Here is a 20,811-nt window from a genome sequence, read left to right on the forward strand (position 1 = left end):
CCTGTTATTTCCGTTCAGCGCTGACCCTTCTTGTAGATAGATTCTTGAACAGTGATACCATTTTGAAAAAAAGCATAAAACTTTGGGAGTTGTGTGAGGAGAAGAGTGTGGTAGTGGGGAACATAATAGGCAGGAGCCACCTGAATAGGCAAATTCGATGTTGTACCAAAAAATCTGTATCATATTGTAAAACAGAAATTTTACAGCTTTACAGTTACAGGGCAATTTCTGAGACTGGAGAAAGAAGCAAGAGAATATGATTTCAAAGTATTAAGGGATAGGGATGGGGCCGGTGCCGTGGCTCAGTAGGTTAATCCTCCGCCTGTGGTGCCGGCGTCCCATATGGGTGCCAGTTTGAGACCTGGCTGCTCCACCTCCCATCCAGCTCTCTGCTATGGCCTGGGAAAGCAGTGGAAAGGAAAATCTTTGTCTCTTCCTCTCACTGTCTGTAACTCTACCTCTCAAATAAAATCTTTAAAAAAAAAAAAAGTATTACAGGAAGGAGAGAAAGAGTATATTAATAGCAATTTTCTAATCCCAATGGTGCTGTTGTGGAATTAGTGGTAGCAGCCTACCTTGTTTCATTTTGTTTGTTATCAAATTAATAAAAACAGCATAATTGTGGTGGGCATTGTGGTATACACCCACATTCCATACTGGAGTGCTGTTTCTGTCCTGGCTTCCCCATGCGAATCCAGCTTCCTGCTCGTAGAATTTGCCTCAGAGCCATTAGATGATGGCCCAAGTACTTGGATTCCCATCCCCACATGGGAGACCTGGGTGGAGCCCCTGGTTCTTGGCTTCAGCTTGGCTGATCTACTTTTGGGGACATCTGGAGAGAAAGCAGATCCTCCCTCTCTCTCGCTCTGTTTCTCCCTCTCTGTCACTCCTCCCTTCAAATAAATAAATACATGCTCAAAAAGATACATAATATAATGATGTAAAGGTGTATAGGATTTAAAAAAAAGTCATTATTTCTAGTTCTACTTGCCCGTTGTCTCCCATCCTTCGCATTTTCACTACTCTGATGCAGTTGGAATAATATTTCTCTTCTTAACATACTCAGATAATATGATATACCTTCTTCTCTTTGCTTAGCAGCTATAAATAATAATCTATTGACTTTCTGAGAATTTAGCTGATTTCTGTTACATTCACACTTTGAAGCTTGAAATACTAGTTTAATACAGTCTTTGTAACTTTAAATAATGTACTTAAAGTTTTTTTTATTAATGTGTTTTCCTGTATAAAATGGAGATCAATGTATTTAGACTAATCTTAAGCATATATTAGATGTATGTATTACTTTTCCACACAATTTGTAGTACTGTAGACACATTTTGTTTTCTGCATGCAATTTAAAAGATTTTATTTTATTTGAAAGGTTAGGAAAGAGGAAAGAAGGCAGGGAGGGAGGGAGAGATTTCCTACCTGCTTGTTCATTCCCCAAATGCCCACAACAGCCAGGACTGGGCCAGGCTGAACTCAGCTGCCTGGAGCTTAATCCAGTCTCCCATGTGGAAATCAGGGACCCAAGTTCTTCAGCCATCGCTGGTGCCTTGGAATGTCCGCATTACCTGGAAGCTGGAATCAGTAGCAGGGCTGGGACTTGAACCTAGGCACTGTGATGTGGAATGCAAACATCCCAAACTGCGACTTTACTGCTAGGCCAAATGCCTGCTTGCTTCCCCACATTTTAACTATTGCTTGTTTTCTTTTTACTTATGTTTAAGTTCAATTGCAATTTCTTTTATTCTGACTTTGGAACAAACTGATCTGTTGTGATTCAGGAGTGAAATTGAAAGGAAGAGACTTAATTAAAGTAGATGTTAATTATTAATAAAACTTGGAAAAACGTCATTGAGATAAATAAGATGTAACTCTTCTTTTAAAATGAAAAGGTTCCTAAGTGATATCCCAAGCCCTCAGATTCTTCAGGAAGAGATGACTTGGATGAAAGAGATTCTTTCCAACCTGGGCTCACCTGTTGTGCTTTGCCATAATGATCTATTGTGTAAGAATATAATCTACAATGAGAAACAAGGTAGGTATTTGACCTTAGCAGTAAGTAAAGTTGGTTTCTTTTGTGTTTTTAATGTTACTTTGATCATTGTATTAATACAAATAAATTTAATTCAAAAATGCAAAGATTAAAAACGTATATGAAGTCCTTAAAGATTTTCTTTTAGGTTATAAAGTCAAGGTCACTGTAATAAATTAGAAATATGTATTGGTGCAAAATATTCTTTTTAGAATTGGTTTGTTAGAAACAGTTTGTGGTTCCTGTTGGATTTTTAAATGTACAATGATGAAATGATTTTCTTTATAAATTTATCTGTAAAATCTAATTTGATTATTCATGAATTGAAAGTATACCTGCTTGTAATGGGGTCATGGAATATCAAGAAATTGGCATTGCACTGTTTTATAAATACAGAAATTGTCTCACGGTATTGGAAAGAACAAGAGTATTAGAAATAAACACGTCCCCAGGTTTCCCATTACCTGTTCATTATGCTGATTGGTTAGCTATCTGGACACTAGGACAGAGCCCAGATGGAGTATATGTTATGTATGATTGATCAAATTTACATGTACTAAAATAATAATCAAGACCTTCTAGTAAATCATTTTAACATTTTTGATGTAGTCAATGATACTTTCGATGGAATTTTTTTGTGTGTTCCTATCTTGCTGTATTCAAATTCCTTCTGTTTTCATATTTAAGAAACACTTGATTGTATTATATCATTGGGTAAAGTGGTTTGAGGTTTGGTTGCTGAGTGATAAATGTCCTTCAACTCTAAATTGGAATTTAAAAATGCAGTTTTGGTTGAAGGATTAGTATTAATTTAAAACTGTTTGAAACTGTGAAGCTATTGCGTTTTATAGGAAACCAGTTTTTGAGGATAGTCATTATAGTTGGAAGGCTTGATTTTCGAATCAAAAGTGTGCTGTTGTAAATATACTAAAGCCAAAGGAGTCTCATTAACATGGGCATAATGGTAAATTACTTTTGTCACCCTTCATTTTGATTGTAAATTGAGATCATTCTGATACAAGGGTTGTTAACTATTTATAGCCAACTTGAAGATGATCAAAGGAACACTGTCAAGGGTGGTAGAATTAAGCACATATTTTGAAAGACATTTTTGAATGTCTTTGATACTTTAATGTAGTATATTAATACTACTTTTTAAAAACATACTGAGCTGACATCTTTATTTGTGAATCTTGAAATTTTTGTGTTTAATTATTGTTTTTTTTAAAACTTCAGGTATATACTAAAACGTTAAGTACTTGACAGTGTCCTTAAATGTAGTATTGTCTGTTTATTAGTTACAGTTGTCATAGTATATATGTATTATATTATATCCTGGTAACCAAATCTCAATGCCATTTGTAAGACAAGGGCATTAATTATGCTTTAAAGCCATGTATTAGCTTTTAAGTTCAGTGCAAGACCCAGTACATTTTGTATAATGGAATTTAAAGTGAGGGACTTCATCTTACATTTGAAGTGGACACTCAGCTTTATTTTTAACTGCAAGTTAATCAAAGAGAATCTTTATTTTCTTTGAAATATAATTTTAATATTTCATATTTTTATTTTTACAAGTTTTATTTTGCATATTCATTTCACAGAATAAACTTGCTTATACAACTAAAAATATGGGACCAAAAAAATCAGATTACTTTGTCTTTCACATTTTTAGAGTGTGTCCTGTTTCATGGTAGTCAACTTTGTACCATTTGTTTCTTGTCTTTGTGCTTATGTTTGCTTGTTAGTTATGGAAATGTTTTTCCCCCTTTTTCCTTCCCAGTGGTTTTTGTAATGTCTGTTAGGAAGTCTAGCTCCAATCCTTTGGCAGCCACTGGGGGTGAAAAATGATCTGTGATTTGTTGATGCATAAGCATTTTGAAAAAGTTAGCTAAAATGCTCAGGTAAAATCTAGAATTAATAAAAGTGTGCCAAGAAATTCTTTCTAGTGTTTGGTATTGTTTAAAATTAGTAGCTATTGGTTTTGAGGAATTGTAACATAATGTATTTGAGTCTTTAGTTATAACTAGAAGATAACATTGCAAAAATAGGCAAGATTTGGTAAGTTTAATATGCCAAAAATATGTATTCGAGACTCTAGCATAGGATTAATACTATACTTATGTAAGTTATCTAAAGGTTGATTAATAGCTGCAAAGTCATTTACCTTAGCTTATCTTGTTTAGATACTAAAAAACGAAGTTGAGTATTTGGAGATAATTTCTACATAGAGTAAATGATTAAGCTACATGTTATATTCACAAATTTTTTTTATTACTTCATTCATATGACTGAAGCTCAGGGCTTCACTATTTTATACCTACCCATGAGATGCAATTAGATAGAAATAATTAAATAAAAGCCAAAGGACTGACCTTGACATCAGCAAACGAACTGTCTGGATTATGTTTCAAACTGATTTTTCAGAAGCACTAATTTTAGACAAACTTCATAAACTTACTTGGATCATCTTGAAGTCTGCATATATTTTTAAATCATAGCAATTTACATTTCATATACATTAATTAGAAAATCTCTTAAGCAGATGTTACAAAGCTTTGTAACAACTGAAAAAAGTCAGAACACAGGTTTTGTTGCCATTCTCTGCTCAATCGCAGAAGTTAATGGTATTAGAGAGGTCATTTTATCTTTGTGTTTATGTTTGGTCTTTAACTGTATCAAAATCATCTAGAGTATTTGGCCAAAATGCAGATATCTGTACCCATTCTATGACCAGCTGAAAAAGAATTCCTGTAGATAGAATTCAAAATATGCATGTTCAGCAGTTTCCCTGGCACCTCTTGTCTTTTTGATAGTATGACACTTCAGTTTATTTTTGTGACTAATAGAAAATATTTACTTTAGGTGGTTGCTGACAAGGTTTAGATCCTGTATATAAATGTATATAGCTCTGGACCAGGTACTTTGCAGCTCTTAGTTGTGGCTGAGATGGCCTGGCCATTTTTTTTTTTTCTCTGAGAGGCTAGATAGCATACATGTCTTTGAGATTTTGTGTCCCCTCTGTGTTGTAGCACTGCCATCAATACGTAGATACGTGAATGTGGCTGAGTTCCAATACATCTTTATTTCCAAAAACAAGTGGTGAGTTGCATTTGGCCTGAACAAATGACTTAGTTTGCCAACCATGTGTTATGTTTATAGCATGCATTTTACAAAATGTATCTGATCTGAAAAAGTGAAAAATGGTTACTATAGGCTGTAAAGCTAACTCTGTGCTGTAACAAGAATTAAGGTTTATTAAGGTTTGATTTATCTATAAGTGGAGCCTATAGTTCCTATCATAATTGTAACCCCAAGTGATGAATTAAAAATTTAAAAATTGTATACATGTACTAGTTAATGGGTATATGTATACCTATTTACATATTCATATACAGTGCAAACAGAGATTTTGAGCACCCTGAAGGCTGTGGGCATTTTTGCAGCACATGTTCCAGGAACTCGAGGCATCACAGGAAGAAGTACTGCCTCTCCCTGCCCTCAACATGTCTGTTGACAGGTCTCAGCAGTGTGGGGCAAGAGTGAGCTTCCTTTCTGAAGTTGTTCCTGTTAAGAATTTTGAAAAGTTAGTGCCAGAAGTTAGGTGGCTGGTAAACAGCAGCCCATTCCTTGCCTTCACTGAAAGGACATCCTAAACAGGTAAGAGAAGAATACTTAATGATGTAGAATTTGTACACAATGAGCAAACTGAAAGCAGTGGTCCTTGCTCCAGAATCATGCCTTAGCAGTCATCTCTTAAGTTAATCCATTATCAGTTGAGTAGACATTATACTAAGTGAACAGATTGTACTGTTGCTGTTGACTAACTGACTTCAACTCTGATATATTGATTTCACTAATCTTTTGACTTTCAACATATCAGAAGTAATTGCTAAAACTTGAGAGCTTGCCGTCTTATGTCTGGATGCTATCAGAATGTTTGTTGGTCTGATGACTGTTGGTGGCTATTTCATTGCCTTTCCCCTCCCTCATTTCTTCAAAAAAAGCTCAATAGAGATTGAATACAAAATTTTAAATTTCAGTAGTGACAATCGCAGTTTATTTTTTCTGTCAGCAAAATGTAAGTGGATTTGTAGCTCTTTAAGGAAATACAAATCAATAGAAGAAAAGGAATTTTTTTTCCTTGTGATTATGGAGTAGGCCAGATTTTTCTTTATAGAGTTTTACACACTGTAAATAGGCAGTGAGTGAGTCACCATTCTTAGTCATTTGATTGGCTCTAACTCTTAGATGCTGTAATTGCATTTATTTTATTAAAGTTATAATGACTGTTTTCCTAGTAGTTTCAGTTTTTAAATTTAAATAAGCGCAAATTTAATTTTGTATTTGATAACCTACATTTTTCAGGTTGAAAGTTTTTTTTTTATTTATTTATTGCAACACAAATTGAAGGAGGGAGATACACAAGAGCGATTTCTTGTCTCCTGGTTTACTCCCCAAATGTCCACAAAAGCCAGGGTTGAACTAAGTGGAAATCAGTAGCTATGAACTCCATTGGTGCATTAGCAGAGGGTTGGAATGGATGCCGGAGTAGCTGGAGCGTCAGTTGGCCCTTTGACACGTGATGCTGGCATTGCAAGCTGTGGCTTCGTCCTCTGTGCCACAATGCCCGCCCTGTAGATTCTTTTTTCAGTGAAGGATAATCTTAACCCTGTTTTAATTTTGTGTTCCAGACCACTGATTAGCAGAAGATAAAATATCCCTAAGTTTATGGAATAAAAAGTTAGATTGTAAAAATCAGAATTAAATTACTAAGGGAAGAGTGCTCTAACTTTACTAGATTAAATGTTCTTTTTCTGAAACTTAATCTTCGAAACCCACACTGTATGCTCAATCATGCACTTGAATAAGAATGTCAGAAATGCCTTACTTTCTCCCTCAGTATTTCATGCTGTCTGGTTTGTCCCCTTCCTCCCAAAACTATGTTATTATTTTGTCTCAGAGTTCCCTGCAGAACCTCCATTTGTTTCCCTGGTGTTTGACTATTTCCTGTTCTGGGGTTGCTCTGGGACTAGCAGGATGGAAAGGTGGAAGGAAGCCATGTGCTTAGCAGAGGTCTCAGATCACCACGTAGATGCGTTGTGTATAAGCACTGTGGTGAAGCACGGGTAAGCCCTGCTGGACAGCGGCCAGGAACGCGGAGAAAGCTTCCCAGACTAGAATACTCCTGTCTTTTCTGTGTAAGAGAAAAACCATTTTGCTAGCATTTGTATGATTATGGTTACATTTCTGAGTTCTCCTTCCATCCGCCTATCACAGTGAAAAAATAGAATGAGTTGGAAGGATTTTCAGGTTCTCATTTGACATTTGCTTTTTCGCTTCTATCCTACTTTCCTTAACAAAGTAAAGGATTCCAAACAGATGTATCATGTGGTAATTTTGTAGCCTTGGATAATATATTATTAACTACTTTTTGGTTTTTAAAGTACTTTTAAAATTAGAAGATCATTTTTAGCGCACTGAAATTTGAACAGTTTAACTCAGTAGTGTGTTGATTTATTACTGTAATGAAGATATGCAAAAAATGTAATAAAATTTAGCTTTTGAAAATTGAATTTATAGTTTTATCCATTAATCACATTTTATTCATTTTGTGTTTGTCATTGTGCTAATTGTACAAAGGTAAATGAAATAGCAGTCCTAGTCTATAAAATAGTATTCTTTATTTTGTAGAGGTCAAGGATCCCTTGAGAATCTGGAAAATTGGAATTCCCCTCCAAAGAAAATGCACATGTGCATAAATTTTTGTCTTTCTGCTCTTTGAAACTCCGGTTAAAAAGTCATGTCTTAAAAGAATGAACAAGATGGTGATGCCATAGGAACTAGTAATAGTGAAACGGACATTACTCTGAAAGTAATGAGAAATTGTGGAAGTCAGTTAAATTATTAGGTGAATAAAGGTATAGTGTTTGTTGTTAGGAAAGCATTTTTCAGTAATGTGATTTTTCTGGCACCCTAAATAAGGCTGTGGGCCTCTTTAATTTTACTTGGTTGCAGAAGATTAAATTTAAGGTTGAGTTCCACTTTGTTTGCAGTAGTTTGAAAAAGAATAGTTAATGCAGATTTTTTTAAAAAATTTTTTTTCCTTTTAAGCTTTGTGTCTTGTAAAATGTGAGTTTGCCAAATTTTCTTCATCTGCTACAGATTAGGTATGCCATTGTTGCTGCCATGTGGCGGCGCACCCCGTGCTTCTTAAACGCACTGACTGGAGGTTTATCGCATCACTTGTTCACATGCACGGAGCCTGGTAACAGCCTCATCTGTATCTTGTTAGCTTCATTTTCTTATTATTTAAATTTCATTATTTATAAACTCAACATAGCATTTAAAAATAAAGGCTAGTTTTAATGAATTAATGTTACTACAAAAAGTCACTGCTAAAATTTTCATACTGAAGCAGATTTTTAACTTTTGTTAAAATGATCTCTATGTTTTAATTAAATTATATGTACTCAGCAAGCAGGCATATTTTATGTGCCATTTAAACTGTATTTGCCAAACTCTAAATATAATTTTGAAAATTGAAATCAAAGCTTTTATTTATATGGCAAAAGTAACTTCAGGTCTAGGCTGTGTATTTTTATTGGCATTTTCAGTTTATATGAGCTCTACAAGAATTTGTGTTTAGAGAGCTACTATGATCAACAGCTACAATTCTAAGATTATATAATCAAACTGGTTGGTTCAGTTGTACAACTTGGTCTGTCTTACAACCTGATTTTCTGAAGGCTGCTGGGTAGGTATCTCCTTTGAATCAGTGTGGTTAGTTTCTTACATACTGCTAAGAATTTTAGAAATTACAGAAAAATAAAAGAAAAATTCACTGTCACCTATGAGATGAAACATTTTGCTTTGGTTTATTTCCATTCTCCTCGCTCTCTGTTTTTTTGTTCCCATGCACTGTGTAGGGTTTTGTTTTTTCTTTCTTTAGACATATCTTAATACTCTGGATCACAGTGTTGTTTATTATTTAGTATCATTTTTCATGTTACTTCTCTGATTCCCCAGTTATTCTGAACATGAGATTTTTTTCATGACTTTATTTTCCTTTTTGTGGCTGCACATATTTTACCATGATGAAGGTCTTTACCATGTCATTCCTGATGATTTCTAGAAAAGAAATTTAAAAGCATGTTCCATTCTGTATTTTAGTAAAATGTTTCAGATAAGTTTAAGACTTTGTGAAATAATGTTCTGTGAATTCAAGAATATACTACTTGCTTGCAGTATGATGATTTATTGTCACTAGCATTTTAAAAATCTTAAATTTATTACATTTTGATAATTGATATGATTCTTTGATTATTCTATTTTGCTCTAGATTTGACCATTTATACAAGTTTAAAATTACATGTTACATACAATCTTAACCTTTTTTTTTTGTAAAATCCTGGATTTGCTGTGACTTTTTTTTGTCATGTAATTTTGTTTTTCTTTGTGTTGGAATATGATCAACATAATTCCCCAAATTAAACATGCAAATCTATATTGAGACATTATAGTTCAAAAGCTGTTTTCTTTGGAAAATGCAAAAATGTGTAAACCAGAAGTTTATTTTTTTACATCAGCTTGATATTTATTTAAAAGACAAGATCATTAGGCAGTTCTTAGACATTTTCTCAATAAAAGCAGCTTAGAAACTGTTGCAGCCACCTCTGTTCATGTGTCCATGCTCCTGTAAGTGTTTCAGTTTGTGATCCCTGATGAAGACAGATTTTTTTTAAATGTCTTTCTCTTTTTTTCTTTTTTAAAAATCATTCCTGTGTCTTGTCCAGCCAAATCCTCTATCATGCTAATTCCTCAAAAAATGAAAATTCGTAGTTAGGACTATGTCATGTGGACAGAAAGAACAGAATGATCTTTGGAGAATCATAAAGAAGTATATATTTTAGAATAAGAATGCTTTTAGTTTTTGTGAGTATTTTTCAAGTTTATAAGTGTTAAAGGGAACTATGGGCAGCGGTCAGCGTTGGCTGTGCGGCTTGCCTGCTGCTCCTTGCAGCATGTTCGTTAAGTCAATCTAACTATTCAAAACAGAAAACAAAAAAAAGAAAAAATATGCCTCTGCCTTTTTTTCAAGGATGAAAACCTTAGCCATGTGGCATCCAGGAAATATAGAAGAATATGATAGCAATGAACCACATTGGTGATACTGCTAAGTTAATTAGCAATTAAGGTTTTGTTAAGATTGTATAAATTTGTAATGATTGCTAGTTAGTTCTAGTGAAACCTGAATTTGTAAGTAACTGATGCCCCCATGTGGTGAAAAACGTTTTTTACTTTTGTTGGAATGTGTTTCCTCTTTGTTTAATAAAGTGGACATTACTGTTCTCAAAGAAGCTGTTGACTAGGAGATACAAGTTGAGTTTTGTAAAGCTCATTGCCATTAAAATTCACAGCCTTGTCCTGTATTGTCTCAGAAGTGCATATAACCAAGCACGTACAATGAGACAAAATATTGGAAGCTATTGAATTACAAATAGCATAGGGATTTTCTGATCTTATATGTGATTTCTTAAAGTCTTTTTTTGTGTCTCACATAGGTGATGTACAGTTCATTGATTATGAATATTCTGGATACAACTACCTGGCATATGATATTGGCAATCATTTCAATGAATTTGCAGGTAAAATCCAGGGCTTAACTAATACAGTAACTTATTTAACTTTGAAATGTTTTCAGAATTTTGGTTTTCTTTCTTTAAAGAAGGTGTACTGGGTGCACAAGCAACATTTTTCCACTTTGTTTTTCTCTTTATTTGTTACTGGAGAGAAGAGGAGATAACCAAAATTTCTTGCTTAATTGCCATCAGAAAATAATGGATAGGAGAAACGTAATGACCGTGGCTTCTGTTGAGACCTGACGTAGGTCACAGTGCTTTATAAATCTCATCTCATTTTTTTTTCCTTCACAACAAACATATAAGGTAATAATCCCAGTTTACAGATGAGGAATGTAATGCACCAAGGTCAAAGTGAAACACAGAGAACTAATATTTGAACCTAATTTTTAATTTTGTAAAGTTTTGTTTATTTGGCTTTTTGGAGGGGAATGGGGAGAGAAAGAGAGACATACTAGTAGAGAGGAGTGGGCTGCCATCTGTTGAGTCACTCCTTACATGCCTTAGAAGCCAGGATCAGGCTAGACCAGAGCCAGGAGCCAGGAGCTCAGTCCAGGTCCTGGATGTAGTGGCACGAACCCAACTACTTCAGCCATCACTGTTGCCTGCCAGTGTCTGAATTAGGAGAACAGAGTCAGGAGCCAGAGCGGGGTATTGAACCCAGGTTCTCCAAAATGGGGTGCGAGTATCTTAACTATAGGCTGAACACCTACTTTTAATTTTTTGTTCTTTAAAAAAAGCCTTTGCTGTTTTCCATTGTAAACTTGAGCTTCTGGGGTGTTATTTAACTTAAAAAGTTTTGTCTTTAGCTATGAATATTGAAGAGTTATTCATTTTTACTCTGGCATATTAATATGACATCACTTAAGCAGAAAAGTTTTAGTGTTTTTATGTAAGAGAAATTAATTTAAAGTTCACTTTATGATTAGAAACACAAAATGCTCTAAAACTAAAGTTTAGGAAATTGCCTTAGTTGGTTTTTTTATCTAGCAGGAATTTTGCACTGCTGAATTTGTGTTTTCATACATTTGTGTATTCATGTATATACTTCGGGTTTTAGTTTACATGCTTTTAGTTATTTCCCTCTACCAGATCTAACACATTTATGTCCCATGTATGTGCTGTACATCTTTTCACAGGGGCAAAAATCAGCTGTGCATGTAATGAGCTATCATGGTATTTGAACTAAATTAGCTAAAACTGTAAAGCTAGGTAGAATTTGGATGTGCAAATAGATGAGAAATCAGGGTGCTACAGTTAACAGAGGAAAGCTTCAAAGTGAGTTATTTAACTTTTGTAGGATATAAGATTGCTAAGACTAGAAAGTTGTAAGACCCTGTGCAGTAGGGTAAGCCCCTGCCTGTAACAACAGCATTCCCTGTAAGTACCAGTTCAAGTCCTGGCTGCTCTGCTTCTGAACCAGCTTTCTGCTATTATGTCTGGGAAAGCAGTGGAAGTTGGTCCAAGTGCTTTGTCTCCTGCCAAAACATGGGAGACCCAGAGGGAGTTTCAGCCTCCTGGCTTCAGACTGGCCCAGCCCTGGCTCTTGTGGCCGTTTGGGGAGTGAACCAGCTGATGGAATATATTTCTCTCTCTCTAACTCCAATTTTCAAATAAATAAATCTTCAAAAAAAACCTAGAGATGTATGTAGCTCTAGACTGATTTATGAAGAACCTTGAATGCTAGGTGAAATAGTATGAACTTTATCTTCTAGATCTTTCAGGTCATGAAATAAACTTTGTATGATAATAGGTTTCTTTCTTTTTTTCCAAGGCAAGGAATGGAAAGAGCAATATTTCAGATTTGTAGATACAGTTGGAATTACTGTTTTCTGAGACAATATTACATGGACAAAATCTCAATAAAACCTATATTTCTTAATGTGAGTCATGATTTAAAAAAGTTTAGAGCTGTAATTTGAGGTAGTGCCCCAAATGTTAAGAATTGACGGCATTTTTTCTGAAACTTGCTTTGGGACTTCTGATACAGGTGGTTCAGTCTACACATTTTAGAAAAAAACGGAAGCAGTAAGAGTTGCTTTTTGTGATCAATACTGTTTCATCTTAATTTAAGATGGAATATAGAACAAATGTTTGTTTCTTTTTTTAATAAATAGTTTACTTAACATCTAGTATTGCAGTCAGAATTGGAAGGAAGCATTTTGTTTATTTTATGAAAAAAAAAAGTTGATGCTAATGATTATTAAGGTATGCAGAAGAGTGTTCTTAAAACCTTCATTCTGTTTTTTCTTTGAAGGTGTGAGTGATGTAGACTATAGTCTCTATCCAGATAGAGAACTGCAAGGCCAGTGGCTGCGTTCTTACCTGGAAGCTTACAAGGAATTCAAGGGCTTTGGCAATGAAGTTACTGAGAAGGAGGTGGAGATACTCTTCATTCAAGTCAATCAGTTTGCTTTGGTAAGTGTCAATAAGGAATGAAAAATTCTAAAAGTTCTCATCGTCTTATAACACAGTTTCCTATTTTAAGTTTTGTGAATTTTTGTTGAACATTTGAGAAAACGGGAAGTTTAGAGTTTATTATCCCATTGTATTGCTTTGGAGGACAAAACTTTGGTGTCATTCACTACTAATACCCCAGCCCCTAAGGAGCAAGGCCTGGCCAAATGACAGCTGCTCAGTACTTAGTTGTTTAGTGAGTAAATTCTAGTTGGGGTTAGGATTAATGTGTGATACAGTTTTTTGTATCAGTTCTTTCTCTTTACATTATATTAGGAAAAACATAATCAAAAACAGATTTATAGGATGGCATTGTGGTGTAGCTGTTTAAGTTGCCCCCCCCGCCGTGACACCAGCATCTCACTTAGGTGTCAGTCTGAGTCCTAGCTGCTCCATTTCCAATCCAGTTCCCTGCTAATGGGTCTGGGAAAGTAGCGGAAGATGGCGTAAGTGCTTGGGCCCCTGAACCCATGTGGGAGACCTGGAAGAAGCACTTTCCTCCTGGCTTCAGTCTGGCCCAGCCATCCCTGTTGCAGCCATTTGGGGAGTGAACCAGCCCTTCAAATTAATTAAATAAATGTTTTTAAAGATTTATTTTATTTCAAAGGCATAGTTATGGGAGGAGTGGGGGGTCTTCCATCTGCTGGTTTACTCCCAAAATGGCCACGATGACCAGAGCTGAGCTGATTCGAAGCCAGGAGCCAGGAGCTTCTTCCAGGTCTCCCTCATGGGTGCAGGGGCCCCAGGACTTGGGCCATCTTCTACTGCTTTCCCAGGCCACAGCAGAGATCTGGATCCAAAGTGGAATAGCTGGTACTTGAAATGGTGCCCATATGGGATGCTGGTACTGCAGACATTGGCTTTACCTGCTACACTACTGTACTGGCCCCAGATAAATAAATCTTAAAAAAAAAATACTTAGAGGAGATGAGGTTTTCTCCAATACATTTAATCATCACATCTTGATGCTATCATGATATGAGGAGGTTGGGAGAACCAGTAGAATTCTGTTTTCATGATTTGTCTAGTGTTTTGTCTTCTTTCCTTAAAGCGGCTATTTCTTCTTTGATTTAATGCTTTAATGCATGATTATTTTGACTGTGCAAGCATCTAGTTTTAAAACAGTAGTTCATTTAAATTATCTTCTAAGAGTAATGATGCACTAGAATGAGCTTTCACAAGCTAAGGTGTTAGACAAATTGAATACCAGGAGAAAGTTATTTTAGCTGTTTCTTTTTAGTTTTAATACAATTAGTTATAATACAGTTTACCTGAGGAGTTATTTGCTGTGTTGTCTACAAGTAGACCTGAATGGTGAGCCAAAGTGTACTGCTTCCATGGTCATAAAAGCAGCATTTCCCTAGAGCCACTCAGAATACATCTCAAGTAAGAGTGCAGAAATGCGACTTTACCTGCTGCTCTCATCTCTGTTTTTAGTGGACCTGTTGGATCAGTTAATGGTGTGCTCTCCGGATGGTCCTAGAATATATGCTGTTTCTGTTTATTTTTTGTGAAGCATGATCTTAGAAAATGTGAAGTTTTCTTATTAGGTCATTTAAATCTTTAGAATCAGCTCAATGCTACCATTTGGGCAATTTCTGTATTAACAAGAGGACTACTGATAATTTGTATTTTCCTCCATGTAGCCATTTCTCATTTGTGTGTGGCACTGAATTTATTAATTTCCACATGAAGTTCACGTAGCTCCTAAATTCTTAGTTCATAATCCTATTGTTTGCTATTAGAGTTCTAACTTGGATTCCTTTGCAAACTTTGATGGTATATGATACCTTTTTGGGATACTGTGATTTGTATCTGTACAAAAGATAATGACTTCTAGCTTGATCACCAAATTGTTCATAGATATTATTTTTTTGAAAATTTTATTTATTCATTTGAAAGGCAGAGTAAGACATATACATACACACACACACATACACGCACACACAAATCCTCCATCTGCTGGTCCTTTCTCCATATGGCCAGGGCTGGGCCGGGCCAAAGCCTGGAGCCCACTAATCATTATGTATGTGCCTGTCACATCTCAAATGCTTGAATGAATAAGTGATTGGGAATGCAGGATGAAATAAAAACAAGCCCACAATCTTGTTCCTTTGTCGTCTTTCAAGTGCTCTTGAGAATAGTGCAGTCTGCTTTTCCCTTACCTCTCTACAGAAACCTGTTTAGTCAAGGGTTCCCGCTAATGATGTAACTGCTGTGACCCATGGAAACCTTCTAGTCCTTACATTTATTACTTGATCCTCCCATAGCATCTGACAGTACTTACCATCCTTTGTTAAAGTTTTCTCTTTTATTGACTTTTGTGATATAAGGAGATGCACAAACTATGATTGTAAGAGTCACGCAGTTAATTGCTGTACATAGAGAATTTCCCCTTTAGGTTCACAGTGCTGAAGAGGGGGAGAATTCTGTGAACAGATCTCACAGGGAGGGTATTTGATAGGAGAAGCTATTAACCATATGTTGAATGAGTCTCCCACGGGGGTGCAGGGGCCCAAGGACTTGGGCCATCCTCTACTGCTATCCCAGGCCATAGCAGAGAGCTGGATGGGACGAGGAGCGTTCGAGACTAGAACCGGTGCCCATATGGAATGCTGGCACTTCAGGCCAGGGCGTTACCCGCTGCTCCACAGCGCCGGCCCCAAAGCTTTCAATTATTCTTTGCAACAGAGATGAGTAGCCCAGAAGTTGAAATGCTCTTTAAAGGAGACACTTAGATACCCATTCAAATGGGAAAAAATTATTTAGGTAAATCGCAAAATGTATCATTTCATTTGTACTTATTTATTTGTTTTGGGGATTGAAAGTAGTCAGTGCCTTTCCCTTTCATCTGTTTTTAAATATACTGTTATATAACTTTTGTGAATATATAAATATATAAGTATACTGTTATATAAATTTTATAACTATATAAATATACTGTTATAAATTTTTTCATTTTTCAACCTATATCAAAATAATATTTTTGTGAGGTTTTATGTGAGAGACACACACACACACACACACACACACAGATGAGGCACAAGCTCCTATCTTCTGGCTTACTCCCCAAATGCCTGCAGATGTGCAGGCTGGGTTAGGCCAGGCCAAGCCTGGAGTGAGAAACTCAATGCAGGTCCCTTAGTGAGTGGCAGGAACGCAGTCACCTGAGCCTCCTGCCGCCTCCCAGAGTCTGCCTTTGCAGAAGGCTGGAGTCAGAAGGCAGAGCTGCGTACTGAGCTCACACGCTCTGATGTGGGAGTCTGAACGGCTGCTGTTACTTTGAATGCTGAGTGACTCCTGATTTTTTTTTATTCTCTTTCACCACTGAACAAACTTAGTGAAAGAGAATAGGGTGCTATCCACAGATGATTTTATAGCACTTAAGATATGCAAAGGTAATTTAGACTAGTGGTTCTTGAATTGTTGGATCCTGGGACCCTGTGATACTTTTATTACTTCTTTGAAGGCCTCTATGAGCTTTTGCATTTACATGAGCTAATTATCAGTGTTTAATATTAGAGCATAAAACAAAATTCAAAATATTAGATATGTGTTTTAAAAATAAACTTATTGCATGTTAATACAAATGAATATTTTTAAAATGAAAGGAATTCCTTAAACATAAGACAATTTAGTGAGGAAAATGGCATTATTTATATTTGTGCAAATTTCTTTAATGTCTAGCTTGGTAGAAGACAGCTGGATTCTTATTTGCCTCTGCATTTCATCTGATACATTGTTCTGGTTGAACTTATAAAGTAAACAGTTTCACACACGTTTTTGCAAGAATAATTTGCTTTTTCAGATAATTGTGGATATCCTCTTTTGGTACTATGCCAAAACTCAGTAAGTAGTAGTTTGTTTCTTTCTTTCTTTCTCCCCCCCGCCTCTCTCTTTCTTTCTTTCTGTCTTTCTTTCTGTCTTCTTTCTTTCTTTCTGTCTTTCTTTCTGTCTTTCTTTCTGTCTTTCTTTCTTTCTGTCTTTCTTTCTTTCTGTCTTTCTTTCTTTCTGTCTTTCTTTCTTTCTGTCTTTCTTTCTTTCTGTCTTTCTGTCTTTCTGTCTTTCTTTCTTTCTGTCTTTCTGTCTTTCTTTCTGTCTTTCTGTCTTTCTTTCTTTCTTTCTGTCTTTCTTTCTTTCTTTCTTTCTGTCTTTCTGTCTTTCTTTCTTTCTGTCTTTCTGTCTTTCTTTCTTTCTGTCTTTCTGTCTTTCTTTTTGTCTTTCTGTCTGTCTTTCTGTCTTTCTTTCTGTCTTTCTGTCTTTCTGTCTTTCTGTCTGTCTTTCTGTCTTTCTGTCTTTCTTTCTTTCTGTCTGTCTTTCTGTCTGTCTTTCTTTCTGTCTTTCTGTCTTTCTTTCTGTCTGTCTGTCTTTCTTTCTGTCTTTCTTTCTTTCTGTCTTTCTTTCTGTCTTTCTTTCTTTCTTTCTTTCTGTCTTTCTTTCTTTCTGTCTTTCTGTCTTTCTGTCTTTCTTTCTTTCTGTCTGTCTTTCTTTCTGTCTTTCTGTCTTTCTTTCTTTCTTTCTGTCTTTCTGTCTTTCTTTCTTTCTTTCTGTCTTTCTGTCTTTCTTTCTTTCTGTCTTTCTGTCTTTCTTTTTGTCTTTCTGTCTGTCTTTCTGTCTTTCTTTCTGTCTTTCTGTCTTTCTTTCTTTCTGTCTGTCTTTCTGTCTTTCTGTCTGTCTTTCTTTCTGTCTTTCTGTCTTTCTTTCTGTCTGTCTGTCTTTCTTTCTGTCTTTCTGTCTTTCTGTCTTTCTTTCTGTCTTTCTGTCTTTCTTTCTTTCTGTCTTTCTTTCTTTCTTTCTGTCTTTCTTTCTGTCTTTCTTTCTTTCTGTCTTTCTGTCTTTCTTTCTGTCTTTCTGTCTTTCTTTCTGTCTTTCTTTCTGTCTTTCTGTCTTTCTTTCTGTCTTTCTTTCTGTCTTTCTGTCTTTCTGTCTTTCTTTCTGTCTTTCTGTCTTTCTTTCTTTCTGTCTTTCTGTCTTTCTTTCTGTCTTTCTTTCTGTCTTTCTGTCTTTCTGTCTTTCTTTCTGTCTTTCTTTCTTTCTGTCTTTCTTTCTGTCTTTCTGTCTTTCTTTCTGTCTTTCTGTCTTTCTTTCTTTCTGTCTTTCTTTCTGTCTTTCTGTCTTTCTTTCTTTCTGTCTTTCTGTCTTTCTTTCTGTCTTTCTTTCTTTCTTTCTTTCTTTCTGTCTGTCTGTCTGTCTTTCTTTCTATTTGAAAGGTGGAGTTGCAGAGTCTGAGGCAGAGAGAAAGGTCTTCCCTCCTCTGGTTCACTTCTCAAATGGCCGCAACGCCCGGAGCTGCGTCAGTCCGAAGCCAGGAGCCTAGAGCTTCTTCCAGGTCTCCCAGGCAGGTGTAGGGCCCTAAGTCTGAACCATTTTCCACTGCTCTCCCAGGCCATAGCAGAGAGCTGGATGGGAAATGGAGCAGCCAGGACTCAAATCAGCACTCATATGGGATGCTGGCACTGCAGGTGGTGGTTTTACCTGCTTCACCACAGCGCCAGCCCCAGTAGTAATTTCTTAAAAGATTAGCTGTAATGTTTATTCTAAACCTATTAGTTCACTTCTTTTTTTTTACACACCTACATAAAAATGGTGTGCATTTGGTGCAGTAGGTGGGATGCCTGCATCCCATTTCAGCATGCCTGGTGTGAGTATTGATCCTGCTCCTGACTCTAGCTGTGTGCTAATGTGCACTTTGGTAATCCGCAGGTGATAGTTTGAGTACTTGGGTCCCTGATGCAGAACTGGGAGACCTAGACTGAGCTGGTTTTGGCCTGGCCCAGCTCTGGATGTTGTGGACATTTGGGGAGTGAAGTGAAGATGGGAGATCTCTCTCTTATTGTCTATCTGTCTTTCAAATTAACTAAATTAAAAAATTTATTTAAAATTTTTTTTAAGTTTTTTATTTCTTCAAAGTCAGAATTACAGAGGGAGAGGGAGAGGCAGAGAGACAGACAGATCTTCCATCTCCTGGTTCACTCCCCAAGTGGCTGCAACAGCTGGGGCTGGGCCAGGCTGAAGCCAGGAGCCAGGAGCTTCATCCAGGTCTGCCATGTGGATGCAAGGGCCCGAGCATGTGGACAATCTTCTGCTTTCACAGGCTCATTAGCAGGGATCTGGAATGGAAGTGGAGCAGCCAGGACTTGAACCAACACCCATATGGGATGCCAGTGCTGCAGACAGGCAACTTAACCCCATGTGTGGCAATGTCAGCCCCAAACATAGAATGTTAAAAAAAAAAAAAAAAAGCATTGATTTGTCCTGTACTTGAAATAATTCTTTTAACCTGTGCTTGATTTTGTAATTTTAACCTTATTGGTTTTTTGGAAAACATTGTATAGAGTTTCCAAATGTTAACACATCTCATTAGGTGATATAAAAAAACATGTTGATATTACCACCGGTGTCATTGGAAACATTTTTAGTAGAGTACTGAGAAGCTGTTAAACTTACAAAATCAAACGTAACTTTCCTCAAGTTCTAATGTTAGGGTGAAAATTCAAACTTTACCGTTGGCCACAGATGCTCGGGGTTGTTTTCATTGAAATGACAAATTCTCTCTTTTATATTTGAGAAAATGTCTGCCAAATACCCAAATCTGAAAACTAGTTCATATACCAGTTATTTTTTTGAGTAAAAATGATATTCCATTATAAAGAATCCGGATTCAACCCCAAATAAACTTAGGTGCTTTTTTTCAGACAACCGTTGTACTTTGTGTACACAGTAGACATGCTTTATGTGTATTTCCTATTTTGTCCTACTGAGTATTAGAACAACATATACTTTGAGGGAGATAGTCGATACAATTCATAGTTTTTATGGCTTCTTGATAGATATTTGCATGTAAGGTTGACTTGACAAGTAACATTACTATTAGGAAAATAGCCTAGAGCCTCAGAAACCTCCCATTGAGCTCATGTACTGCTTTAAGAATCACAGATTTGGACTTCAGTAATTCCTTTCTCGATTTTAAGACACTGCCTTAGGAAGACCTTTCTTGAAAATCTGTCATTTCAAAATAACAATAAGTAATATTCTGTTGAATTTTTCTTGTATACCACATGTAAATATTAGTGTTAGCTTTAGTTTATAGATGAAGAGACAAAGGCACAGAGTTGCTCAAAGACATACTCCAGAGTTGGATTTTTTTTTAGAATTGTCATGTTTCAGACGTGTGTGCCTTATCTGTTTACCCTTTGCTACTATCTTGTTTATACTTTTCTACATGTGTTTTTGAAAAGGAGTGTATAACCCATTAGTGGTGGTATTTGAGTAAGATAATCAAATTATGGTTGTACTTTTTTTTAAGGTTAATTTTATTTATTTGAAAGGCAGCGTTACAGAGAGAGAGACAGATAGACAGATCTTCCACCTGCTGGTTCACTCCCAAAATGGCTGTGACGGGCTGATCTGAAGCCAGGAGCCAGGAGATTCTTCCAGGTCTCCCACATGGGTGCAGGGGCTCAAGCACTTATGCCATCGTCCACTGCCTTCCCAGACCATTAGCAGGGAGCTGGATTAGAAGTGGAGCAGCCGGACTCAAACCAGCAACCGTATAGGATGCTGGTATCGCAGACAATGGGTTTACCCACTACACCACAGCACTGGTCCCATGTTTGTACTTTTTTTTTTTTTTTTTTTTTTTTTTTTTTGACAGGCAGAGTGGACAGTGAG

At 36.2% G+C, this 20,811-nt stretch overlaps 1 protein-coding gene across 1 annotated transcript in view; it reads left to right on the forward strand.

Moving 5' to 3' along the window:
• ETNK1 (ethanolamine kinase 1) overlaps positions 1-20,811 on the forward strand; it is a 61,265-nt gene that overhangs the window by 31,588 nt on the left and 8,866 nt on the right. Inside the window, exons 4-6 of the mRNA XM_008259540.4 lie at positions 1,902-2,044; positions 10,606-10,689; positions 12,941-13,101. Of these exons, the coding sequence (XP_008257762.3) occupies positions 1,902-2,044; positions 10,606-10,689; positions 12,941-13,101 (388 nt within the window). The remainder of the gene's footprint in view (positions 1-1,901; positions 2,045-10,605; positions 10,690-12,940; positions 13,102-20,811) is intronic.

This window comes from Oryctolagus cuniculus, chromosome 9 (genome assembly GCF_964237555.1).
Source record: "Oryctolagus cuniculus chromosome 9, mOryCun1.1, whole genome shotgun sequence".
Taxonomy (NCBI): Eukaryota; Metazoa; Chordata; class Mammalia; order Lagomorpha; family Leporidae; genus Oryctolagus; species Oryctolagus cuniculus.